This window comes from Mobula hypostoma, chromosome 3 (genome assembly GCF_963921235.1).
Source record: "Mobula hypostoma chromosome 3, sMobHyp1.1, whole genome shotgun sequence".
NCBI lineage: Eukaryota > Metazoa > Chordata > Chondrichthyes > Myliobatiformes > Myliobatidae > Mobula > Mobula hypostoma.
In genome coordinates, this window is record NC_086099.1 from 154,222,274 (window position 1) to 154,249,743 (window position 27,470).

The 27,470-nt window shown below is 41.8% G+C and overlaps 2 protein-coding genes across 8 annotated transcripts in view; one reads left to right on the forward strand and one right to left on the reverse strand.

The window, feature by feature from the left end:
- mocos (molybdenum cofactor sulfurase) overlaps positions 1-6,836 on the reverse strand; it is a 139,292-nt gene extending 132,456 nt beyond the window's left edge. For all 3 annotated transcript variants that reach the window (XM_063043925.1, XM_063043924.1, XM_063043926.1), the window contains exons 1-2: positions 6,705-6,836; positions 808-897 (exon numbers count right to left, since the gene is read on the reverse strand). In XM_063043925.1, the coding sequence (XP_062899995.1) occupies positions 808-897; positions 6,705-6,825 (211 nt within the window). In that variant the 5' untranslated portion in view covers positions 6,826-6,836. The remainder of the gene's footprint in view (positions 1-807; positions 898-6,704) is intronic.
- Positions 6,803-27,470, forward strand: part of zgc:110045 (uncharacterized protein LOC664755 homolog) — a 217,194-nt gene continuing 196,526 nt past the window's right edge. For 2 of the 5 annotated variants that reach the window (XM_063043929.1, XM_063043928.1), the window contains exons 1-2: positions 6,980-7,112; positions 11,809-11,930. The gene's annotated coding sequence lies outside the window, so the exon portion shown is untranslated. Of the gene's footprint in view, positions 6,925-6,979; positions 7,113-11,808; positions 11,931-22,949; positions 23,234-27,470 lie in introns of those variants that run through there. The other 3 variants (XM_063043931.1, XM_063043933.1, XM_063043930.1) reach the window with 2 other exon arrangements.

Below are 27,470 nucleotides of genomic sequence, written 5' to 3' on the forward strand. Positions count from 1 at the left end.
AGAATTCCTGTTGTTTGCGTTTAAACTATTTCTTGCTAACAGGTAATTGCAAGTGGGTAGCATTTACACAGTACTTGCTCAGATTGGGGTGCGGGTGGTCAAAACCTCCCGGATCTGCTGATCTGGTGGGACCCAAGTCATATCAGCACCGGACACACAGATTCGAGAAAGGTGGTTTTCTCTCCGCTGAGTCCTTTGGCTTGTTAGCGAGGGGCTAACCTGCCATGTCTCGAGAGATGCCTGGTAAAAAGGGGTTTCAACATCTAGATCTCATGAACTAAATTTAGAGAAATTAGAAAGCAACGGTTTTCTCAGGAATCCATAAAGTTAAGCAATTTACTACTTTAAGATTTTAAGAAGAAATGATAGTTTTTCCTCTAAGCACCCATGTACTTCGGGCTGAGAATACATGACTAGAGACAGTCTAAAACTTAGACCCATGGTGAAGTAAAGATATAATTGTAGTTGCCTTATGAGATATATGAGAGTGTCTTCCATAAATGACATTATAGGTCAATTTTAAAATTTTAATTCTGGAGTTTTTGTTAACCAAAGGTTTTATGAGATTGGGAAAATGGCAAATCAATGGGGTATGACTCAAAAGCCATCAATATACTTACAGAACAAAGAAAAGGTCAGGAGCTCTATTCTTATTTGGTCTTTTTCCAAAAGCAGTTAATTGAAATGTGAATTGTTATTTGAAAGTATTACGAATTACAAATCTTTCAGTATGAATCCTAGAAATATCAATTATTTTTCAATCAAAAGGAACATCTGAAACTTGAAGATCAACAATGAAAACCCTACCATAGATATTTTCTGCAAGGTCTTGGTAAAAGTGATGAATCTGACTGTGTAGATACAGAGTTGTACCTCCATGGTCCAGGTAAGTGACACCTACAAAAAACAGAGTTCAGATTAAGGAATTCAAAATAAAACAAATAATACTAACTTTAATCTACATAGCATTTTAGAAGTAGGAAAATACACAATTTATCATCCAAAATAGTTACTTACTTGCTTCAGAGTACATTAGGACATATGACCAAAGTGCACAGCCCAAGAGATATTGTATGTTTTTATCAAAAAAGAGGAAAGAAAGATCAAGAGATAATTCTAAAATTTAGGAATTGGCAACAGAATGTAATGCTACCAATGGCAGATCAACCAACTTCATGGGGCAACGAGAAGTCTGAAATTAAAGCAACGGAATAAGGCTGGAGGAAATTACCACCATGGGGAACAGCAAAATCTCAGCAAAAATGAAAAATAATGTGTTAAAATCAAGGCGTTACTTCACCAGGAGCTAATGCAGGCCAGCAACTACTGGGCTGATGAGTAAATAGGACACTGCAAAGGAGCAGAGTTTTGTGCAAGCTCTGGTTGACATAAAGAAGAACAAGGTAACTAACAAGAACACTTGTGGCACAGTAGCAATGTAGTTAACACGCTTTACAGTACCAGTGGCCCAGATTCAATTCTCCCCATTGTCTGTAAGGAGTTTGTATGTTCTCCCTGTGACCGCATGGGTTTCGTCCGGGTGCTGCAATTTCCTCCCACAATCCAAAGACGTACTGGTTGGTAGGTTAACTGATCATTGTAATTGTCTCTTAATTTGGCTAGGATTAAACTGGGGATTGCTGGGGGGCTTGGCTCAAAGGACCTACTCTGCACTGTATCTCAATAATTACATACTGTACTTGCATAAATAGAACTCACTGAAACAGACAAATCTCAAAGGTAACAAAACCATGCAAGCAGAGGCAAAGAGGTTCCAGAGGAGGAAATTAAGGTAGTCTCGGAGACACCACATTTAGGCGGTCTGAAATCTAGCTCAGGGTTAAATAGGATAAATGCTGCAAACAATCTGGTTCAGTTCCAGAACTGCTGCCAGGCAAATGCTGGGAATGGTTGCTCCAGGAACATAGCTTGAAGACCAAAGAGAAAAGCTTTGTTTTCTGTTGAAAGAAGTCTATCTTGTTTGTGGCATTGGATTGCCAGTCTAGATATCTGGAAGCTGCAGGAGGCTTAGGACAGCTGATTGTGAAGTGGGCCTGAGTATCACAAATACATAAATAAAACTGACCCACTTTCAAATTGCTTTGCCTATTGATCAGAAATAAAAGGGGACAAATATAGATCTTTGGCAGGTACCACAGATATTATACAGCATGGAAGCCCCTAAAGCCAATTTGCTGGAGTTAAGGTTTTAAGTGTTGGCTTTCTGAGGCAAGGTGATGATGGTAGATATAAAAGAGTGAGAGACAGTATTGGAAGAAACAGACCATTAACCATGCCAGCTCACAGATGGGCAGAAAATGAAAATGGGTAATCTGTTTACAGAGAGGTCAAGGGAGCTAGAACTCCATTGTAGAATTAAAAACTGAAGCAGACAAAAAGGCCCTGATATTTCTGGATGGCCGTAGTTATTGAGGAAGTGCATATGGAGGTCTGCTGAATTTAATGACCGAACCGTTTCTTTTGTCTCTAAAAAGCTGGTTGAAGGTTGAGCAGAGAGATCTCAGGCAGCAGTCATGTTGGGACAAATAGATTACAAGTTGAGTGAGAAGAGAGAACCATAGGGAAGATGATGGGTGGCACAGGAGGAGACCTGGAGAAGGCTGTATGGAATATTAAAAAGCATATGGCAGGGTAGTTGTCATTGGCAGAGAAGATCAGGTTGGTTGCAGACAGTGAAAAATACTGGTGATGACAGAGGTCAGTGGGAAGTGACCCTTAATTGAGAGAGAAGCACAACATCAGCAATCTGTCATAATTTAGCAGCTATCTTCTTGGAAAAGGCAGGCCAGGTTAGGAAACATAAATCAATAGCCTAAGACAGCGGTCCCCAACCACCGGGCCGAGTAGCATGCGCTACCGGGCTGGAAGGATTTGGCGATAGGAGTCAGCTGCACCTTTCCTCATGCCCTGTCATGCCCACTGTTGCGCCATTACGCACACGAGGTCATTACGCACGCGTCATCCATGTCAACGCAGGAAGGAGATCAACTCCTCGAGCTTGCAAATGACGGCGGGCTGAAAAGTATGTTTGACATAACATCTCTGCCGGCATTCTGGATCAAAGTCAAGGCTAACAATCCTGAGACAGCCACAAAAGCACCGAAAACGTTGCTTCCAACATATTTCTGTGAAGCGGAGTTTTCTGCAATGAATGCAACGAAAACTAAACTGCGGAATAGAGTGGACATAAGGAAACCCCTTCGAGTATCGCTGTCTCCCATCACCCCTCGATGGGGCCGTCTTGTTGAAGGGAAACAAGCCCAGGGCTCCCACTGATTCAGCAATATTGGTGTGTTGCAATGATTTTATATGTTCATACGGGGAAAATATGCACTGTGTGTTTAATATCCAAACCTTACTTAAAATGTTATGATGCCATTGACTTATAAAACCATATAACAATTACAGCACGGGAACAGGCTATCTCTGCCCTTCTAGTCCGTGCCGAACACTGCTCTCACCTAGTCCCACCGACCTGCACTCAGCCCATAACCCTCCATTCCTTTCCTGTACATATACTTATCCAATTTTTCTTTAAATGATAATATCGAACTTGTTTCTGCCACTTCTACTGGAAGTTCGTTCAACACTTACTTCAAGCTCCCCTGTCCTCCCCTGATAATTGACTTATCACTATATTCATGTGAGGAAAATATACGCTGTGTGTTTAATATTAAATTCGTTAGATAAACCCTTTTAGAAACGAAACTGAGTGTATTAGCCACTTATCACCTATATTCCGGCCGTGATTAACACACCCCCCTCCCCGCCCCCGCACGAACAGAATCACCAAAAACAATTTGCAGGGAAAGAAATCGGCAGGCGCACGCATACGCAGGTTACGCATGCGCACTGGTGCACGCGCAAGGCTTCATGGTCATTGTAGTCTTTTTCGGGGTAAAACAATGTTACTGCCACTCTTGTCCGTTGGCAACCCTACTCCGCCCTCCCCCCCCCACCCACCCGGTCGGCCGGTCCGCAAGAATATTATCAATATTAAACCGGTTCGCAATGCAAACAAAAAGGTTGGGGACCCCTGGCCTAAGATATAGAATGGAGATGACGTTAAATATTTTTTACCGAGAGTTTTCCAGATCCTGAGTAGACTACATAAAAAGTGATGTAAATCAGATCCATAAATAATTTTAAAACAGAGCTAGGAAGATAATTGAGTTACAGCCCTAGCTGAAAGTGTGACAAAGCATAACCAAGTATTCAAACAGCTAACATTATCACACTAGCCTCCAAAAGGGCTTTGTAGATTTCCATATTTCTGTATTTTCATTAGTTTTTAAATTGTGAATCTGGTCATAGCAATTAAGAGAAGTACCTCTTAATTGGAGAAAAGCAGTATGTCTGGCTGAATGATCTGAAAATAATAGTTAACCTGCCAGGTAGAAAGCCACAATAAATTGACTTAGGGCCATGCTGGCAGGCAGAGCAACTTCATCCTTCAGTAACTTTCCCTGCAACTAATTCTCCCTGGATTCACACCAATTCTCCCATATTCTATCATTTACCGAGACAAAAGGGGCAACTTGGAAGTAGCCAGAAACCAATCTGCTCGCCTTTGGGAAGTGAGGAAACTGAAGCAGCTAGGGGAAACCTCTGCAGTCAAAGAGAGAATGTGCAAGCTGCACACAAATGACATAAAAATGGTCCTTAAATGAAACAGTGACAGCTTGGGAAATAGTGATGCTTACAAGAACCAAAGCTTGCATACACACAAGTTACATATTGTGACTGCACACTATGAAGGCAAATTGACCTTTATTACAAAAGGCATTAAAAACCCAATTGAAAATGCTGTGTAGGATCTTGTTTTCTGCCCTTACCTAAGAAAAGGATGTAGTTGTCACTGTGGGATTGCAACAAAGATGCCCCAGAATGGTTCCTGTGGTGATAGGTTTACAATAGGAGGAAAGGTCAAGTAGATTAGTCCTGTGTTCTTTGAAGATTAACAGGAAATTACCTTGAAATTTACAAAAATTCTTACTGGCAGGAGGTTTGCCTTCAGCAAGGAATTTTGAAATAGGAGTCATATTCAAATTCACTAAGTCATTTACAACCGATATGAGAAGAATTTATTTTTTGCAGGAAGTGAACATTTCTCTCTAGCAAGGATGTGGAAGCTTTAGAGAAGATGCAAAAATGTTCACCAGGACCTTGCCTGCTTTGAAGCACATTAGCTACAAGGAGAGGTTGAACTGTTTTCTCTCAATCAGTGGGGATAACTTCACTCAACTTCTCTTGCCTCATCACTAAACTGTTCCCACAACCTATGGACTCACTTTCATGGATTCTTCATCTTCTCAATATGTATTGTTTATTTACTATTTATTTTATATTTACACAGTTTGTTGTCTTTTGCACATTAGTTGTCTGTCCACCCTGTTGGGTGCAATCTTTCACTTATTCTTTTATGGTTCCTGGATTTACTGAGTATGCTCACAAGAAAATGAATCTCGGGGTCGTATACAGTGACATATATGTTCTTTGATAAATTTACTTTGAACTTTGCATGATGAGAGGTATACTTTTAAGATGAGAAAGGGAAAGTTTGAAGGTTTTACCAGACAAGTTTATTTTCAAACAAAAAAGTGGCGAGCGCCTGGAATCCACTGCCATATATGAGAAGAGGCACTTAGACAGGCACATGCAGATATCATAAGAGACATTGAGACCATGATCAGGCAAATGGGACAAGAATTAATATCTATCATGGTCAGCACAAATACCATGCGCCAAAGGGCTTGTTCCTGTGCTGTAGTGTTCTATATTTCATAAGACTATGGAAACTCAGCCACTGAATTCATCTAAAACAGAAGCTTCATTGAAAATAGGTTATAAGATATGGGGGTCATGCAGGAAAGTGGAACAGATCAAAGATTAGCTTTGATCTTGATGAATGTTCAAAAGAAATTAAATGGTCCGTTTCTAATTCTTAAGCTTTTACATCCGGTGTTCTGCTAGGATACGCCAAAACTAAGAAGAGATTTGCTAATGCCAAAAGCTTCAATTATTAGCTCAAAATTAGAAGTCAGAAACATAAAATAGTTACAAATGAATCCAACAAAACTCATGAACGCTATTTTAGAGGCTGCAAGAGCCTGAATTTTTTTCTTTGCAGTGACTTCCAGTTAAACCAGTAAATCACACAAGGAAAATTATTGAGAAGGTACATTTCAGACGATTGTCAAAATAGGCATGTGATACAATCTTAATGCGCATTCAGCCGAAGTCGTTGCTATCAATGAATAACAAAGTTTCACCAGCGAAGCATTTGCACAAGAGGTCTCCCCTTCACAACAGAAAAAATATTTTAAGAGTTTAGCGAACAAAAGTCACAAGCTAATTTTTCAGTTAGCATACTCTCGCAAATGTATACACGATTAAATAATTTGAATTTCCCCAATAGAAAGTTTAAAATTTGTATTCCTAACCGAAACTGTCCAATCATTATCACTACTGTCCTGCGCTAAAAACCTACTGTCCTTTTTTTTTAATTATTAAAACTACCTTGATTTAGACATCAAGCAAAAGACCAGAAATACAGCGTATTTCAATTTCTGGTCTCAGCCATGACAAGGATTATTTCTGATAATCCGACTTTACCCTCAGTGATCTTCGACTCCAGCCCGCCCTCCCGCCTGAATCCAGCGGCCTACACCCAGCCCAGTTACCTGCTAGTCTGCCGAACTCTTGCGCCCTCACCACTCCGATTTGACCCCCGTAGCCATACTGCTTGAAGGTTTCCTCGAACCATTCCTGGCTAGGTAGTGGAAGCGTACCGCCTCGGTCCATGTTTTCTGCCGGAGGGGACAGCCAACCCACTGCGCAGAGTCGGCGGCGGCTCCTCCCCCCTCGAAGGAAGAAGAAGGGAAGGGCCTCCGCTGGCGAAGGGTAAGGAGAACACAGTGCAGGGCAGAGGGGATTGCAGCTGGACGAGCACTCTGAGCTTGACAAACTCTGGAAACTTTGCTAAAATCGCTGAGGTTATGGAGACGCCGAGAATCCCCCTCCCCCAATAAAACAGGGGCAGATACCCTCTGCTCATCACCGACCACCCCACCAATTAGGAAATTGTCAAGGTTAGTTTTAAAGGTATAGGTAATTACTGTCATAAGTGCATAGTTAGAAAATGCACCTTGCGCGTGATGGCTGAAAGGGAAACAAGAGTAACAAAAATGAGTAAAACCCTTGAACAGAAAGGTAAATTATGCTATTAAGTCAGAATAATTATTGTTGGCAAAATTTCAAATGGTGATAGGGAGGCATACAGGAGCGAGATGGTAGTGTCCCAACAACAACCTTGCACTCGAGGTCAGTAAGACCAAAGACCTGATTGTGAGGTTATTTACTTTGGCGGTAAGAACGGGAAGGCAGATTATTATCTAAATGGAGTCAAGTTAGGAAAAGGGGAAGCACAACGAGATCTAGGTGTTCTTGTACATCAGTCACTGAAAGCAAGCATGCAAGTACAGCAGGCAGTGAAGAAAGCTAATGGCATGCTGGCTTTCATAACATGGGGAATTGAGTATAAGAGCAAAGAGGTCCTTCTGCAGCTGTACAGGGCCCTGGTGAGACTGCAGTTCCATTCTTACATACCTCAGATATTTCTCTTTTTATTTCCTGTGCCACTGTAATGTTATTATTCAGTGGCCAGACAACTCCCACCAGTGATTTTTTCCCCTTATTATTCCTAATCTCTACCCAGATGGATTCAACATTCTGGTCCTTAGATCTTATATTGTCTCCTACTATCGCCCTGATTTCATCTTTAATTAAGAGCGCTCCCCCACCTCCCTTACCTTCCTGCCAATCCTTCCGTATTACCTTACATCCTTGGAAATTTAATTCCCAATCCTCTCCATTCTGCAACCACATCTCTGTAATGGCCACTGTAATCATCTCTTTGTAATGACTTGAGCCACAAGTTCGCTGACCTTATTTTGAATTCTACGGGCATTCAATTAAAGTGTCCTTACACTCATTGTGCTTTTAAAATTTTATAGTTTTTTACTCTTTTGTACTTGACTTGTCTTCACCCCACTCTTTTCTCTTTTTTATCTTTGTTTTCTCTTTATCTCTATCCACACTTTTCTTTTTTACTTTATCCATACTTCTCCAATCTGTTGAATCCACCCCTCTACTATTTAGTTTAAAGCCCTATCGACAGCCGTAGTTATGTGATTCACCCATGTATCCCAGGTCCCATCACAGTTCAGGTGGAGCCTGTCCCATTTGTACAGCCCCCTCCTTCCCCAATACTGGTGCCAGTTTCCCATGAATTCAAACCCACTTCTCCCACACCAATCCTTGAGCCACTCATTTAACTCTCTAATTTTCTTGACCCTATGCTGATTTGAACGTGGCTCAGGTAGTAATACAGAGATTACCACCATTTTGGTTCTGTCCCTGACTGCTCAAATTCCCTCAGCCAAACCTCTTTCCTTGTTCTACCCATGTCATTGATATCCACATGGACCACGACAACTGGATCTTTCCTCTCCTACTGCAAATTCTTCTGCAGGTCAGTTAAAATGTCCCGAACCCTGGCACCAGACAGGCAGCACAGCCTTCGGGACACTCTGTCCTTGCAACAAAGAGCTCTGTCTATTCCCTTGACTATACCATCCTAATTACCACTACATTTCTCTTCTCTCTCCCTTCTTGAATGGCTCCCTGAACTACGGTGCCACAGTTAGGTTACTTGTCCTTCCTACAGCCCCCACTGTCATCCACACAGGGAGCAAAAATCTCAAGTCTTGTTGGACAGGCTCAAGGGCTGAGGCTGCTCCAGCACTGTCTCTTGGATCCCACTACACACCTCACTCACTCACACCCTCTTCTCCCTGACCACAGACTGAATTTGAGGCAGCTAACCTAATGGTGTGACTACCTCCTGAAACAGAGAATCCAGGTAACTCTCCCCCTCCCTGATGTGCCGCAGTGTTTGAAGCTCAGATTCCAGGTCACCAACTTTGAGGCTGAGTTCCTCAAGCAGCCAACACTTGCTGCAGGTGTGGTCACCAGGAACCACAATGGGGTCCACCAACTCCCACATCATGTAGCTACAGCACATCACCAGATCCTGCGCCATCCCTTTATTAGCTGTAATTTAGTGACTTTTTATTCAACCACTACAAAAGCCTTACTTGCTACTTACCTGTGCCGTCTCACCAAAGACTCAAGTTCCCACTCTTAATTTGGTCCCCTCACACAATGGCTGCTCTGCTTTGACCCTGCTTTACTTTTATTTGCTCCTGCTAATTGATCAGCCGCTAATGTGCTAATTCCCGCGAAATGCTCCTTTTTTCAAACTCTTCTCCCTGACGTGTCTGAAGTTCTATCTTTCCGAATCGATTGGTCTGCTGCTAATGCCATTAGTTTACATAGTGAAGGCCTATACCTATTTGGCGGTGTTGGATTCTGCCCAGGTTTAACAATAGGCAGCATTCCTTGCATCCAGGCTTCATTATAAAACTTCTTTAGGGCTGCCTCAGGCAGATGCTGGAGCATTCCTATACTCTGTCCTGGGGCTGTAATACTTGCACTATTGACATCCCTTTTAGCATTCCTAATAACTCTTACTTGGTATCACTCTTCTCCTGAAAATTCTGCAAAGCTTCTTTGTAGCTGGAATGTAATGACTGATTGTAGGAAGAGTGATCATTTCCCAGTATTGAATATAGCAAGGGTCAAGGTTCACTGTCAGAATTTGAGTTCCAGTACTAAATAGTGTTTTAGGTGGGCAGACTGGGAATTTTTTCTGTTGAGTGCGATAAATTGTTTGACTAATTGTCTCTAGACAGTACCATAGAAAAAGACTATCAGAGTATAATGTCGAGTTTGTGTGGGGTAGCCAGTCAAGCCATTCCTTTGGTCTCTAGGAGAGCTGCTGAGAAATGTGTTCCTTGGTGGACAAAGAGGCCATCAGAGAGTAGAGACAGGCATTTCCTGTTTTGAAACGTTGGGTAACGCAAGAAGCTTTGCTGAATTTTCAGAAGAAGAGTGATAGCAAGGAGAGTTATTAGGAATGCTAAAAGACTGCTTGAAGGGGATTTTGCTCAGTCATTTGGGAGGGAAATTGGTATAGTTCCCAGGAAAGGTCAAGTAGAAGGAGGTTCCTGACAAACAGCAGTCTAACCAAGACCTAATGGTGAAGCAGGCAGAAGATGATGACATAGCACAATGGCAGTGAAGGTGGAGAAAGCGGTGAGGGATTCCCAGTTGTCTTGCATTCCATGCACTGGACAATGACCCTTATCTGTCAAGGACTGTGTGGTGGTTGCCTCCCCAGATGTTATCCATTAAGGAATGCACCTTAACATACAAGATCAAGGCAGAATATGTGGATCCTGGATGGGCCTCTAAAGCCACCTAAAGACAACCAATAGACAACCCCCAAGGAAAACATTATACTCAACTTGAGTGATCACATTATTAGTAATACTCTAAGATTTAAAGAGAGCTGAGCAGAAGTTAAGACTGAAGTAATGTAAAAGAATTTAAAACTGTGGTGAAAGTGGTGTATATTCCATCGCATATGTTATCAACGGGCAGGAAGCTTAACAGCAGAGAATTGAACAAGGATGTAGCAGTGACAGTGGTTTTTAAAAGGAGATTGAACTTCTATGCAGATTGGAAGACTAGCTCCCGTCAAAATTGAAGTGATCTCTTCAGTCCACTCAGAATAGTTTTCTGTATCAATGGTGGAGAGATCTATCCTTGGAATAATAATATTAAATGCATGACATAGCAGCCTTTAAAGGAATCTGATTTTGGAATCTATTTCATTTGTTGTTTTGTGCTGCCAATAAACTTGGTCAATTTCTAACGGAATGGTTCTAGAACTAATAAGGGATCTAGGCGTATTACATCTCTCAAAATAATAGTATGAGTATTCAGCCAAACAAATAGAATTGAGTATTATTGATGACTATCATTGAATTTACTGTTTCAAAGGGGCAGATGTGAAAATAGCATTTGATTTAGCTGACTTCAATGTGCAAAGGAAAATTGTAATACAACAGTCAAATCTAATGGTAAATAATCAGTGGGAGGTGTTTTAAAATTTAATATAATAAAGCTAAGTTCAAATCTACAGGGGGGAAAGAGGTGTACTGCCATAGAAAAGATATGGATGACCAAAGAAGTAATAATTTGAAAGTCAATGAAAAAGCATTACAAAAAACAACAAAAGCTAAGAAAACAGTGTTTAATGCTATGCAAAAAGAGTATGTCAACAAACTTGACAAGAACTTTAAAATAAACACATTATGATTAAAAGCAACAAAAATGACAATTCAAGGCAGTGTTAAACCAATGAGTAAAAAGGTAAAGAAATGAAAGAAATTTAATTATTACTTTGCATCACTATTTGCAGAAGAATTCCTGATTTACCCTACACACTAAAACAGCAAGACTGCTCTTTTGAAAATTAATTTGAGCAAAATAACAGTAATATGGAAGACAATATGGTTTTAGTGAATGTAAATTAGAACATTGCAGATGTTTTTCAAAGTTTAGTTAACTTGGGAGTATTCCTTTAGACAGGGAAATATTCCCTCACAAATTCAGAAAGCTAAGTGAAAACTATTGAAATATAAGCAACACACATAAAAGTTGCTGCTTGAATTTCCAGCATCTGCAGAACTCCTGTTGTTTACTATTGAAATATAGATCAGTTTGACAAGATCTTTGGGAAATCTGGTTTATAAATGGAGAACCAATTTTATATTTTCTTAATTTTAACTATGTCACTGTATTTTTATATATTTACAGCAAAAAAAATTGTAACCCAGCATTTTACAAGCCAAAACTTCAACGTTTGTGATCTTGATGGAGGGTTAAAATCAAAGGGCATGGCAGGCTGAGTGATGAACAACCTGGAGGCTGGATCACTGGTAAGGCAACAGCGGTCAGGTCGCATCTTAATTAACTAGTATTTTTATTGACTGGAAACTGTCTTGTCGAACATGTGCAGATGCAGTTTTTGCTGCATATTGATTTATATGGATATGAATTTTCAGGATTGCACAATAGAGGTGAGAGGTCAGACAATGTATTAATGCCATTAAAAGTGATGAAATGAGTGAATATGTGTAAATCAATAAATTATAATTGGTTTAACTCTATGTTTCTTTTAACAATATTTACATCGCAAGAAAAATGGAAACTGAAATGACAACAGGACCTTTGTTCAAATTACTGCATTGTATACATAATTTGATTCCTCTTACAGGAAATTAGATCCAGGTCAACAAGGTGGGCAGAAGTAGCCCTTGAACATTGACTCCATATCCCAGGGTGTTTTTATCGTAACACGCACAAAATGCAGGACCGATAAAGGGTCTCAGCCTGAAACGTCGACCGTACTCTTTTCCATAGATGCTGCCTGGCCTGTTGAGTTCCTCCAGCATTTTATGCGTGTTGCTTGGATTTCCAGCATCTGCAGATTTTCTCTTCTTTGTTTTTTTATAGTATCCGGGCAAGGAAACCTCCTTCTCAATTCTATTAGTGTCCTCCATAAGCTGATGAGTCAATACTTTTCTGTTTTGAACAACACTGAGAAAAGCAGTGAAATTAGTAAGGTGGTTGAATTAGTAAGGTTTTTACCAAAGGCTTCAGAGTTCAGAGTCCACTGTTGAGGGTGGCTAGTTAGCATCTCTTCCTACAGATGTAGTCTGATCTGTTGAGTATTTCCAGCATTTTCTGTTTTGATTCAGACCTCTCCTTGGTGTTATGTGGAAACACATTAAATGAAATAGGGATAGGTTCAGAGAAGATTTAGCACAGGGGTTCCACAGAGCCCCCGGTTAACGGCAGGGGTCCATCGCATAAAAATGGTCGGGAACCCCAGATTTAGCAGATCACAACTGGACACGCTTAATACATTGTGGACCATCAGCAGCAGCAGAAATGTTCACTGCCTTAATCCATAACCCCATTTTGTCACATTTCTCATACTGCAATAACTATTAAGTCAGGGAAATAGTTCTCCTGCATGGAGGAGTGCAGAAGGGCATGCTGGAAGCAGCATCAGATATATCAAAATATGCCTCTTGTGAAGCTGCATCACAGAACTGCATCCAAGTTTAAAAAAACATACAATCAACAGCTGGGTGATGCCACAGGCAACAGATCGGATCAAAGCTCCGCAATCTGGCTGCACTCAGTCATGAATTCTGTTGGACAATTACACAACCAACTGAAGCAGGAAGTTCAAAAACATACTCATATCAGTGGCTCAGCATGTTAGTGTTAAAATATCAAAGGATTAGCAATTGCGTTCAACTAAAAGTGCTAAATAGATTATCTGGCTACCTCTGAGATCTCCATTATCACAGAGGCTGGTCATCAACCAAAAGGTATATAAAAAAAAAGGTAACTGCACTGAAAAGAGAAAAGGTCCAGGACAGCCTTGGCTAAAATGCTGATAATCTGCGCTGGAACAAACTAGCCCACTTGTCAGCCATGCTCACGTAACTACTGAACTATAAAGTAATTAGATTCAGTGAATGGCTAAAACAATAGCAAGGACTAATCAAAAATAAACTGAGTAGTGTTGTTAGGAGAAGGTCTTCTTTGTCAAATTTGATACTATTTTTTGAAGAGGTAGCATAATTTATTGATCAACATCATTAAGGCTTTTGACAAAATCACACATGGGAGACTTACCCAACATTTAGACCCATGGGATCAAAATCAAGTTGGCAAATTGTATCCAAAATTGACTTGGGGTGAGGAAGCAGAGTTTGGTGGAAGGTTGTTTGTGATTGGAAACCAGAAACTTGTACCGTACTGCAGGAATATGGTGCTGGGAACACTTTTGTTATCACATACATTAACAATCTGCTTATGAGTGTAGGAGGAATGATTAGGGAGCTGGCAAGTTACATGAAAAGTAGTGCTTTTTGATGGTAAGGAGAAGTTACAGGAAGCTGTTGGTTGGTAAGAAAGGGCAGAGCAATTTAAGATAGAATATAATCCTGAAAAACTACAAGATAATACATTTTGAGAACTAATAAAGATCATACACGTCAGGACCTCAAATATTGAGGAGCAGAGGTCCTTGACATATGTCTACAAATCGTGGAACTTGATAGCAAAGGAATATAAGATGGTGAATGAGGCATATGGAATATCTGTTTTCATTATCTGGGCATAAAAATGAGATCAGAGATGTTATGATATAACTTTATAAGATAAAGTTATCTGTGTGGATGAGTATGTGCCCACAAAGACTTACTGTTGTTACATACCCCGTAACTGGGTTGCCAAGTCAGCAGAAATGGACCACTAGTTGGAGTCTGGTTTACTAGAAACTAATAAAGTTTTATTAAAGAAATAAGTAACACAGTACTCTAATCGTAAGGATATAAATGCAGCAGGTTAGCAATGATAAAACACACATGTACACAGAACTAGGGTAATAGGAATCAACCAAGCTCTATTGCATATTGCAGTCTAGGGGTAAAATGATCAGTCCCAAGTGACGCAGAGTTCAGTTCAGCTTAGTACAGTTCGCAGTAATCGCTGTTGTGCCGTTGGAGGTGGGGGGGGGAATGCAAATTTGATTCAAGCAGACCTTCGATGTTCTTCGCAGTTGGCTTTCGGGCGGACCCTTTTATGTCTTCTATCCACTTTCGGGCGGACCCTTTTATGTCTTCTATCCCGCTGTGGTCACTGACTGTGACCCCTCCATTCCAGATACGACCGTTCTTCCGCGGTGAACCCGGCACCCAGGCAAGGGCGGACACACACACCAGGTTCCCGCCAATCGTACCTTTTCACCCTGTGAGTCTATGGTCAGTTCCCACGAACCAGACGTCCAAACTTCCACCAACTTGTGGGGGCACACCACTCTTCCAGGGTCTCGTTATCTCGTGGTGTGTGCCGTACCTTAGCGAACCTGTTCTTTTTATCCCCCTGCTGGGGTATCGCCTGTCCATCAAACTTCAAACAGTTCAGGTTCAAAGCAACTGGTCTGTCAATATTCTGAATTGTGTTTCTTTTCCGTTATCTCTCTCTCTTCTCTCATTACCATTTTGAACGGTCCTCCATTGTCTCCCTTATCTCTCTTATTAGCATCAATCGTCTGATAACTTGGTTTGTCGTCACACCCCTACCCTTCAAAGGATTTTTACCGGGGTAAAAATTATGGGCATGAATACATTATTAGAGACACACTAATATACAGAGTCATCAGCTATTCGGCTAATACAGAGAACTTTAAGTTTTCAACACCTTGACAGACAGTCAGCAATCACATTGTCCGTTCCTTTTATATGTGTTATTTTAATACCAAATTCCTGTAAGATCAGGCTCCAACTTAGCAACCTTTTGTTTTTATCCTTCATAGTGGCCAAAAACACTAATGGGTTGTGATCAGTGTAAATTATCAGTGGTTTCCTTGCCAGACAAATATAACAAAGGTCGTCCCAAACAAACCTCGCATTCTTTGGCAAGAGCTTAGTAAGAGGGAGGGTAATATCCGCAAAGTTTTTTGCAAAACTTCCGATAGTACCCCACCATCCCCAAGAACCTTCTCAGGGCTCTCTTGTCTGTCGGGGTGGGGACTTCAGAGATAGCCCGCACCTTAGCCTGCATCGGAGCCAGCTGCCCCTGTCCTACCACAAATCCCATATAAGTGACCTTCGCGTGTCCGAATTCACTTTTTGCGAGGTTCACTGTCAGGCTGGCTTCAAACAGCTGTTTAAACAGCTCCTCTACTGCCACAATGTGCCCTTCCCACGTGTCACTCCAGACCACTAAATCGTCAATATACGCTTCTGCATTCTTTAGCCCTTTTATCACTGAATTAATCATCCTATAGGGGTGTTGCTTACTAGGCTGACCTGATGTGGCAACACCACCATATACCGGCTCTTTGCATCGCCTCGGGACATCTGGACATACATCTGCGTGCCGGTTAATTAGCTTTCTCAGCGGCTCGCTCTGTTCGGGGGTTAAGGGAGAGACCTTATCAGCAAAGCTGGCCAAAACAATAGAGTTCTCCCATCTGGTCGGCACCATACTTATCTTTTCAAAATGGGTTTTCCCCTTATCAGGTGGCACCCTAGCCTCATTAACTTTCGTGATAACACTGACTAGGTCTGCTCGCTTACCGTGGCAAGCTGTTAACATATCGATAGGCTGTGTCGGCTCACGTCTACAATACTCAATAATATCCTCCCTCATGCTCGGCCAGTAAAACTCTGTCATAATTCTATCGACTGTCTTCCTCACCCCAAAATGTCCACCAAGGGGTATCTTGTGGGCCAGATTAAAAATCTCATCCCCATAAAGTTTCGGCACTACCACCTGGTGCACCACCCCCCATTCCTCATCTGCAGGCACAGTACTTGGTCTCCATTTCCTCCTTAGTACTCCCTCCTCCACATAATAGCCCACTGGCTCCCTTTTTAATTCTGCTTCGGAGAGAGCTGTCTCCGTCAAAACCATTAGCTCCTCGTCTCGTTCCTGTGCCTGTATAAATTCCTTCCTTGCTAATAATAAGTCTACCTCAACTCCCTCACTTCCTTCCGTTTCACTATGCTCCTTCTTCTCACTTTCTAACCCCTCCTGGTACAAGGCTGGTAAAAACGTCTCAGCTAAATCTATATTCACGTCGGCAGCCTTTCTGGACATGCGCCAAGTCACTGCGCAAACGAGATAAACCTGTGAGTCTATGGGTGGGGCTTCAATGCTTGTCAGTTTTACTGCTGAGTACACATTTCCACCTGCAAGGTCATTACGGAGTAAGACCTCCATGTCATCCATCAGTAGTTCGGGCCTCACCCCTATAGTGACCGGCCCGGAGACCAAGTCGCTTTTCAGGTGTATCTGGTGCAAAGGTACTGCTTCAGTCCCTTTTCCAATGCCTTTTATCACCCTGACCTCCCCAGTCTGGGTCTCTGAACTAAAGTCTAACACACTGTTTAAGATCAATGACTGACAAGCTCCAGTGTCTCTCCAGATCCGTACTGGAACTGGGTTTGACCCCTCCTTCACCGACACCAATCCAGCTGAAATAAACTTCTCACGCCCTTTCTGAACTTTATCAGACCTCTTTTCCCCTAGCGGTTTGTTTGCCAGCTCAATACAGCCAGTCGGAGTCGTCGTTTTTCCTTTCCCTGTCTCCTTCTTTGGGGCAAAGCACCTGGACACAAAGTGACCAGCTTTCCCACAATTATAGCATACGACCCCAGGAGACTTCCTACCAAACTGCTCCCGGTCTTCCGTATCCTTCTCACTAGTCCCCGGCTTACTTTCTGGCTTTTCTGGCGGACTCTCTTCCCTCTCTTGACTACCCTTCTGGTGGCTTTTACTCGGGGTAAACTTCGCTTTGTGCGTTAACGCGTATTCATCCACTAACTCAGCAGTTGCGGCTAAGGTTTCTGCCTCTTTCTCATCTGGATAGGGCCTCATACCTTCAGGGACACAACCTTTAAACTGCTCAATCAGTATTAGCTGTAGCAGTCTGTCATAATCCCCGTTGACCCCTTTTGAGGCGCACCAATGCTCACAATACATCTGCATCTCACGGGCAAACTCTAAATCTTCCTCACATTTTGAAACCTTTGCCGGTATGCCTCCAGGACCAACTCATAAATCCTGAGTATCGCCTCTTTCACCACATCATACCTCTGGGCATCTTCTGCAGACAATGCCGAGTAAGCTTGCTGAGCTTTTCCTTTAAGTACGCTCTGAAGCAAAACAGCCCACTTATCCCTCGGCCAGTCCTGACTTGCAGCGACTTTTTCAAAATGTAGAAAGTACCAATCAACATCAGTCTCCTCAAATGGGGGAACCAGCCTAACCTCCTGGGTCACCCTGAACCCTCCACCTCGGTTCGGCATGGGCCCCTGCGCTAGCGTCATCCTCAACTTCTCCAGCTCAAATTCCCTTTCTTTCTGTTTCTCTCTCTCTTCTTGTTCTAACTGCCTGTCCCTCTCTTCTCGTTCCAGCTGTTTTACCTGGAACTCGTGCTCGAGTCTCAATTTTTCCATCTGCAGCTGTACTGCTTCTCCACCAGGTTTGCCCATAGATACCACCTCCAGCTCCCCTTGGGGAAACACACCTTTAGATACATAATGCTCAATGATGGCTCTGTGCATCTCCGCTCTCCTCATTGTCGACTTCCCCTTAAAAAGATTCAACCGTTTGGCAACAGTCGCCAATTCTGATTTCCTGGCATCCTCTAATGCCTCCAAGGTTGGCTCCTTTAGAAATTCCTCAACCTCTATTTCTGCTGTTTGCCCTTTCTTTCTTTCAGGAATTTTAACCCAATCAACTTACCCAGTCCCAAATTTGGCATTCAAAATCGTAGATGAGATCCCCACTTATGTTACGTACCCCGTAACTGGGTTGCCAAGCCAGCAGAAATGGACCACTACTTGGAGTCTGGTTTACTAGAAACTAATAAAGTTTTATTAAAGAAATAAGTAACACAGTACTCTAATCATATAAATGCAACAGGTTAGCAATGATAAAACACATATGTACACAGAACTAGGGTAATAGGAATCAACCAAGCTCTATCGCAGTCTAGGGGTAAAATGATCAGTCTCAAGTGACGCAGAGTTCAGTTCAGCTTAGTACAGTTCGCAGTAATTGCTGTTGTGCTTTTGGGGGGGGGATGCAAATTTGATTCAAGCAGATCTTTGATGTTCTTTGCAGTTGGCTTTCGGACGGACCCTTTTATGTCTTCTATCTGCTTTTGGGCGGACCCTTTTATGTCTTCTATCCCGCTGTGGTCACCGACTGTGACCCCTCCGTTCCGGATATGACCGTTCTTCCGCGGTGAACCCGGCACCCAGGCAAGGGCGGACACACACAACAGGTTCCCGCCAACCGTACCTTTTCACCCTGTGAGTCTATGGTCAGTTCCTGCGAACCAGACGTCCAAACTTCCACCAACTTGTGGGGGCACACCGCTCTTCCAGGGTCTCGTTATCTCATGATCTCGTGGTGTGTGCCGTGCCTTAGCGAACCGGTTCTTTTTATCCCCCTGCTGGGGTATTGCCTGTCCATCAAACTTCAAACAGTTGAGGTTCAAAGCAACCGGTCTGTCAATATTCTGAATTGTGTTTCTTTTCCGTTATCTCTCTCTCCTCTCTCATTACCATTTTGAACGTTCCTCCATTGTCTCCCTTATCTCTCTCATTAGCATCAATTGATAACTTGGTTTGTCGTCACACTGTACATTCCCAAACCAAAACCCGTGGATGAACCAGGAGGTACATTGTCTGCTGAAGGCTAGATCGTGGCATTCAAGTCGGGCGACCCAGGCCTATACCAAAAAACCAGGTATGATTTGCGGAGGGCTATTTCAAGGGCGAAGGGACAATTTCGAATGAGGTTGGAGGCGACATCGGATGCACGGCAACTCTGGCAGGGTCTGCAAGACATTACTTCCTACAAAGCGCAATGCAATAGCATGAATGGCAGCGGTGCTTCACAACCAGATGAACTCAACGCCTTCTATGCACGCTTTGAAAGGGAGAACACAACTATAGCTGTGAAGATCCCTGCTGCAGCTGATGACCCTGTGATCTCCGATGTTAGGCTGCCTTTAAAGAGAGTGAACCCTTGCAAGGCAGAAGGTACTGAGGAGTACCTGGTAAGGCTCTGAAAATCTGTGCCGACCAACTAGCAGGAGTATTCCAGGACATTTTCAACCTCTCACTGCTATGGGCGGAAGTTCCCACTTGCTTCAAAAAGGCAACAGTTACACCAGTGCCTAACAAGAATAATGTGGGCTGCCTTAATGACTATCACCCGGCAGCATTCACATCTACTGTGATGAAATGCTTTGAGAGTTTGGTTATGACTAGACTGAACTCCTGCCTCAGCAAGGACTTGGACATTGTAATTTACCTATTGCCACAATATTCCTGGGATGGCAGGACTTTCATATGAAGAAAGACTGGAGGAACTGGGCTTGTACTCGTTGGAATTTAGAAGATTGAGGGGGGATCTGATTGAAACGTATAAAATCCTAAAGGGATTGGACAGGCTAGATGCAGGAAGATTGTTCCCGATGTTGGGGAAGTCCAGAACGAGGGGCCACAGTTTGAGGATAGAGGGGAAGCCTTTTAGGACTGAGATTAGGAAAAACTTCTTCACACAGAGAGTGGTGAATCTGTGGAATTCTCTGCCACAGGAAACAGTTGAGGCCAGTTCATTGGCTATATTTAAGAGGGAGTTAGATATGGCCCTTGTGGCTACGGGGGTCAGAGGGTATGGAGGGAAGGCTGGGGCGGGGTTCTGAGTTGGATGATCAGCCATGATCATAATAAATGGCGGTGCAGGCTCGAAGGGCCGAATGGCCTACTCCTGAACCTATTTTCTATGTTTCCTATTTTCTATATCAATAGCAGACACAATCTCAATGGCTCTCCACACAGCTTTAGACCACCGGGACAACTCAAACACCTATGTCAGGATGCTGTTCATCGATTATAGCTCAGCATTTAATACCGTTATTCCCACAATCCTGATTGAGAAGTTACAGAACCTGGGCCTATGTACCTCCCTCTGCAATTGGATCCTCGACTTCCTAATACAGTCTGTGCGGATTGGTGATAATATATCCTCTCTGACAATCAACACTGGCGCACCTCAGGGATGTGTGCTTAGACCACTGCTCTACTCCCTATATACACATGACTGTGTGGCTAGGCATAGCTCAAATACCATCTATAAATTTGCTGACGATACAACCATTAATGGTAGAATCTCAGGTGGTAACAAGAAGGCGTACAGGAGTGAGATATGCCAACTCGTGGAATGGTGTCACAGCAACAACCTGGCACTCAACATCAGTAAGATGAAAGAGCTGATTGTGGACTTCAGGAAGGGTAAGATGAAGGAACACATACCAATCCTCATAGAGGGATCAGAAGTGGAGAGAGTGGGCAGCTTCAAGTTCCTGGGTGTTAAGACCTCTGAGGATCTAACCTGGTGCCAACATATTGATGTAGTTATAAAGAAGGAAAGACAGCGGCTATACTTTATTAGGAGTTTGAAGAGATTTGGCATATCAACACATACACTCAAAAACTTCTATAGATGTACCGTGGAGAGCATTCTGACAGGCTACATCACTGTCTGGTATGGAGGGGCTACTGCACAGGACAAAAAGAAGCTGCAGAAGGTTGTAAATCTAGTCAGCTCCATCTTGGGTACTAGCCTATAAAGTACCCAGGACACCTTTAGGGAGTGGTGTCTCAGAAAGGCAGTGTCTATTATTAAGGACATCCAGCATCCAGGGCATGCCCTTTTCTCATTGTTACCATCAGGTAGGAGATACAGAAACCTGAAGGCACACACTCAGCGACTCAGGAACAGTTTCTTCCCCTCTACCATCCGATTCCTAAATGAATCTTTGGATACTACCTCACTTTTTAATATACAGTATTTCTGCTTTTGCACGTTTTTTCAAAAATCTATTCAATATATGTAACTGATTTACTTGTTTATTTATTATTAATTTATTATCTTTTCCCCTGCTAGATTATGTATTGCATTGAACTGCTGCTGCTAAATTAACAAATTTCATGTCACATGCCGGTAATAATAAACCTGGATGGCACTGGAAAGGGTGCAGAGGAGATTTCACCAGAATGTTGTCTGGAAGTGGTGTGTTTTATTTAGGTGGAGAGACAACATAGGCTAATTTTGTTTTCTTTGGAGTGTAATTGGTTGAGGGGGATCTGAGGAGCATAGCCTAGAAAAGAAGGAACTTTACCCATAATTGATTTGTTAAAAACTCTAAGCTTTAGGATGAGGAAAAAGAGACCTGGAGAAGATCTGAGTAATTTTTTGTTTTAACCCAGAAAGATTTTAGTATCTGGAATGATTCTAAATGGGCTGTGGAAACACTAGACCCAGGTTGCTACTCTCCCTCTTACACATCGGGACCCATGTTCATGAGCTCCTGTTAAAACACCAAGGGGTTCTGGTTTTCTTGCTCTCTTCGAAATCACACTGTGGCCTTGTCTGCACTCCTTTGAAATGTGCTTGATTGTTCCCCGCACTGCCTTAAAACCTACTGGATTCATTATATTTCTATATTTCCATACTGTGGCATCTTAAAACCAATTTAAGTATCAATTGATAACCTAATGTAGAAAAGTTGTAAGATGGGCACGACCGAATCCGAACATGCCAAATCAACGAAGTTTCTGTTGAGCCCCGACTGAGCCTTTAATTTAAATACACCAAGTATCAAAAATAGTTTAAAATATTTTTGAGGTAATTGCAGTTTTACAGCTTTACTATATTTGAACAGTATATCCTAATTTTAATAGCAAAATGGACAGACCTTTCGGGGTCTCATGTACCCGTGAAGGACCATCATTAAGGACCACCATCACCCAAGACACGGCTTCTTCTGATTTCTACCATCAGAGAGGAGGTACAGGAGTTAACACGCACACTCAACTTTCCAGGAACAGCTTCTACCATCAGATTTCTGAACGAACAATGGACCAACTCATGCACACTACTTTTGCGCTCTCTCTCTATCTATATATATATATATATATATATATATATATACACACACACATAAAAATCTATAAATTACGATGTTTGTATATACATTGTAATTTACAGATTTTTATGTTTGTATTGTGCTGCTGCCGCAAACCAGCAAATTTCACGACTTATGCCAGGGATATTAAAACCTGATTCTAATGGAAGAAGTGCACGGTGAGAGGTTGCAATCGTTTGCGCATTGTTACCCTGCGGCGTTCCGGTTATATCCAGCTCCCGCTCTATCTTCGTGGCTGACGAGAGAAGCTCGTGCCACCCTTCAGCCGCGCGCCCCCGCCCTTGGCGCGGGCGGCTGGCTGGTGCGTGGCGGTGTCCTTCCGCCAATGACAGCGCGCTCCGCCGGCGAGGGTGACCCGCGCTCCGGGCCGTTGGCGGGGAGTCCGGCTCGCGTCACGTCGGCGCCCGGCGGCTACCGAGTGGTGACAGCAGCGGGGGCAGGTCATCTTGTGCCGATGCAGGAGAGAATAAAGACAACGAATCAGCGGAGCGGGAGAAACATCCACGCTGTTATCTGGGCAATTAGTGACTTGTACCTTTGTTTAGATCATCGACTCCCTGTCTTGTATCTAGTTCTCATATCTCCGCACCCTCCTCAGCCCCTCCACATTTACATCCCCCCCCCCCCACACCCTCCCGTGTCCAGGTGAGTTTGTCTTTTCATCACTTCCTTTTCTTTTGTGGAAGCCGTGAGAGTTGCATGTCTTCTTTTTATTTTGGAGGGCTCCGGCTGTGACTGTGTTTCCCCTCTGAAGTGAGTGAGCAGCCGCTTGTTCTTTCGTGCCGCCCCAGTATCATCCAAATGTGCCGCCTCATTGTGAGAGAGTGAGCCGCGACAGTGCATGGTATGCGTGGGTTTGCGGAAGGGCATGTGAGCGATTGCAGCAAATTGTTATCTGTTTATGTAACTTTCGTGGTATCGTCAAATCAACCGCACGAAAAAGGAGTCGCGGGCGCGAACCATTGATGCAAATTCTAATAAAAGTGGCTTTGAAATGTCGCATTAATAAACCAACATATTTCAGTCACTTAAATGTTCGTCGTTTCGTCACCATTATTTAGTAGCTGAATTTACGAATCATGAAAAAAATTTAACGGTTTACTCGGCTTAAAACAAAATGAATAAAATCGATTTAGGTTGGAAGTTAATTTATTTTCTGTGTGGTTGTGGGCGTTTATTAAGAATCCGTTATTAGCGAAAGGGCACAACTGGACGCATAATCAGCAAATTGACATTATACAGTAAAAATATTTTTAAATTGCTGCCGGATTCGCTTGAGCATTCCGTAATTGTCTTTAAATACATGGATACCAGGATAAACTTAATGAGTGCGTTTAAATTATCACAAATCAATGAAAACTAATCCGATTATCAGTTTAATTTTCGTTACTAAATAGCTACACTTGAAATGGAGCAGCTCGAAGACTTGTGTAATCCCATTCTGTATTTTATGTGAGTATTACATGTGTTTATGTTGCACATCTTGACGGGATTCACAGCCTTGTGTGCTTCCTATAGTCATCGATACGTGTAATTCAAATTTTATTAAATTTTTAGATTTTTACAAAAGAAATCTGATTGCACATGTGCTCGCTCTCTTTCGTGTACGATAACGTGCGGACGATTTTAAATAATCCTTGATTTTCTGAAAATTATTTTTAACGACCTATAAACTGACATGAGGCAATCAGTTTATAGGGTTAGCTTATTTTTGCTGGATAGTACTTTGCATAAAATAAACAATCCTTAGTACTTTACAATTCTTGCTCGCATTTAACTTCGTTTTGCTTTCACCGCGACTTTAATAATTGATGTGGCTACTTTCAGATGTGATCGGGAAGAGAGTGTTGGGTTGCCAGAGCTGACATTTAGTTGTGTGGTGATTGAACAAGGATAAACTGGCGCTGCCATCTGTTGCCAGTTTAGGTGCTAATTAGGAAGAATGCCTGTAGTGTTCAAATTGCACTGGTTACGTGTGTATAAATAGAAAACAGATGATAAAAACTGTCATTAAAATGCTAATAATTGGAGGTCGCGTTCATATGTTTGGCAAAAAATGGCTTTCAGATTGTAAAATGAGTAGATCGGGTAAATGCTTTGAAAGAAAAACTGTACCTGATAGGAACTTACATTAAAGTAATGGCCTTTGCCTTTGATTAACATTAACAAACGCAGGCAAGGTTAACGTGATAAAGGGAACATAAAATACCGACTTTTATTTATAGCTAACACCTTTTAACAAACTGAAGGCAGGGGCATCATCAAACAAAATTTAATAAATTATTTATTCCATTTCCCACAAATATAGAGCCTAGATCTAGGCCTTGCTGACCACCCTGTTGGCCTTGTTCCTGCTTGTACCTACCAAAATGCTTCAAACTGATGCTATTGTATCTGCCTCAACCTCCTTCCACATGCACTGTATGGGGCAGGGGATGGGGGGGGGGTGGAGTTGTACTGTGTTTTAAATTGAGTTTCATGCTTACATAAAAGTAGATTTAACTGTTTCTGGTTCTCAATCACATAAAGTTGTGTAATTACTATTTTTTCATTCTTTAAAATCTTGCTATCTGTTGCATATAGAAGTATGAATTTAGTTCGTTTTTTTCATTTTAAGTGGAATTTCACTTTTGAGTTTTCAGGAAAGCACAGATGTGCTGCAATTCTGTTAAGCTGTTCTGTAAAGGTATTTCTGAGGCTGAGAAAAATATTATTTCTTTTGGCTGTAAACTTCTCCCATCCCCCTGCTATGTAAACTCTCAATCAAGCCACCACCTGTATTTTTGTCCTATCCTTCATTCGCCACTATGTTAGTGTGGACTTGTTTGGATATGATCTTAATTTTTTGTTGTATGATCCATGTCCATTAACATTTGTTAGCAAACCAGCTTGACTTCCCCAAGGCCTTCTCGTTCATGCTTCATGTATCTTTTTCTCTACTTGTTTCCTACGTTTAGTATTCTGAATTGCTGCAATATCTATCTACTGCATGATGACATAATATTTCAGGATATGAAATATTGACCTTGCCACTCTCTGCAGGCATGGTGGATGCAGACGTTCTGAAAACGAAGGCAGATTTCCAAATGCATCTACCAACAGAACTATAAACACAGTACATTCATATTTTAAAAGCTAAACCAATTATAATAGGAAGAATGTTATCAGCAGAACAAAATATGGTCCAGCTATTGTTATAGTCCAGCAAACTGAAGAATACATTGTCAGACATTTCTGCCGGCATAATTTCTATACAATGCAATTTTGACAAGTTTACTCAGCTGTATTTCTGCCAAGAGATTATCTGGGTTCTCTGGATGTGGTAAAGAAACATTTTGCATTTGTTTGAATACTAATGGCTTCATATGACTTGAACATTCTCTTTAGCTCCTGTGAAATTTGAAGAAAGAAACGCAAAACTATCAATTGACAGAAAAAAATGCATTTTTTCCTGTACCTTAATTTAAACAACATTTCTTCGTATTGCAGTACATGATGAAATGTCCATTTTGTTGGAAGACTTTGCAGCTGTTTTTGAATGACTGGATGGTTTGCATTGTTAAATTCCCTGCCTCCCATAATGTTAGTTTGTTCAGGCAGTGTATGGTGCACAACAAAAGCCAGCTCCCCAGAGCCTCAGAGCAGATGGTAAAGACGTTCAGGAGTTCTCTAATTGTGAAATTTGCTGTTGATTAACACAAAATGGGAAAGCTATGTCAGAAATGAATGTTACTCATTGTGCTAAACAAAGCAGCATATTTTAATCAAACTAATCAGAAGTTTTATATTTTAAGTGAAAAATATTGTCCAACTGATTACTTTGAATGGCACAAACACTATTATGAATCAGGTTTAATATCATTGGTAATGCTCTGTGGCAGCATACATTGCAATACATAAAACTAAATTACAGTAAGAAGTATATTGAAGTTAAATGAGTAGTTGAAAAAGAGGAAAAAATGGTAGTGAGGTAGTGTTCGTGGGTTCAAAGTCCATTCAGAAATCTGATGGCAGAGGGGAAGACCCTGTTTCTGCTTTCAGGCTCCTGTACCTCCTTCCTAATGGTAGCAATGAGAAGAGGGCATATCCTATCTGATGGAGGTCCTTAATGATGGATGCTCTGAGTAATAACTCTGTACCTCATCATTTTGAGGACATGGGTGAAGACATTGAGTATCAACCATGCACAGAGCTTCAAAAAACAGAATTTGGGATACAACTGGATGAGTCAACTGTGCAGAGCAATGAGGCATTGCTAATGGCATATGTAGGGTTTGTCAAAAATGGAAAAGTTTTTGACAAGTTTTTTTTGGTAAAAAGTTAAAAACTAATATCAATGGAGAATCAGTCTATGATGAGCTCAAAGTGTATATTGAGGATAAAAGTATTCCAATTAGGAACTTTTTTTTGTGTAACAGATGGAGCACCATATATGACAGGTCACCATGCTGGTTCAGTAGCATTTAAGAAAAAAGAAATTCCAAGTCTGTTTGCAATCCATTGTGTAATTCATCATCAACATCCTTCAGCCAAAAACCTTAGCGAGAGAATATCAGCTATCAACAAAATTAAAGTTCTTACATTAAATTGCCGGCTATTTTGCCAGTTATGCCAAGATAATGATGAAGAGTTTGAACACTTGCTTCTTCATGCTGAATTGCATTGGCTGTCAAAAGACTGTTACTTATAATGTCTCTTTGATCTTTTTGACACTGGTTGAATTTTTACTCAATGTCAGCAAGAGCTTGGAAAACAAGATTGAATTTCTACGTGGAGATGTAGCATACCTAGCCGATCTGTATGACAAAATGAACATTCTAAATATGAAACTGTATGGTGGGAATTTCAATTTAATCCAGACAAAAAGTGCAGTGTCCACTTG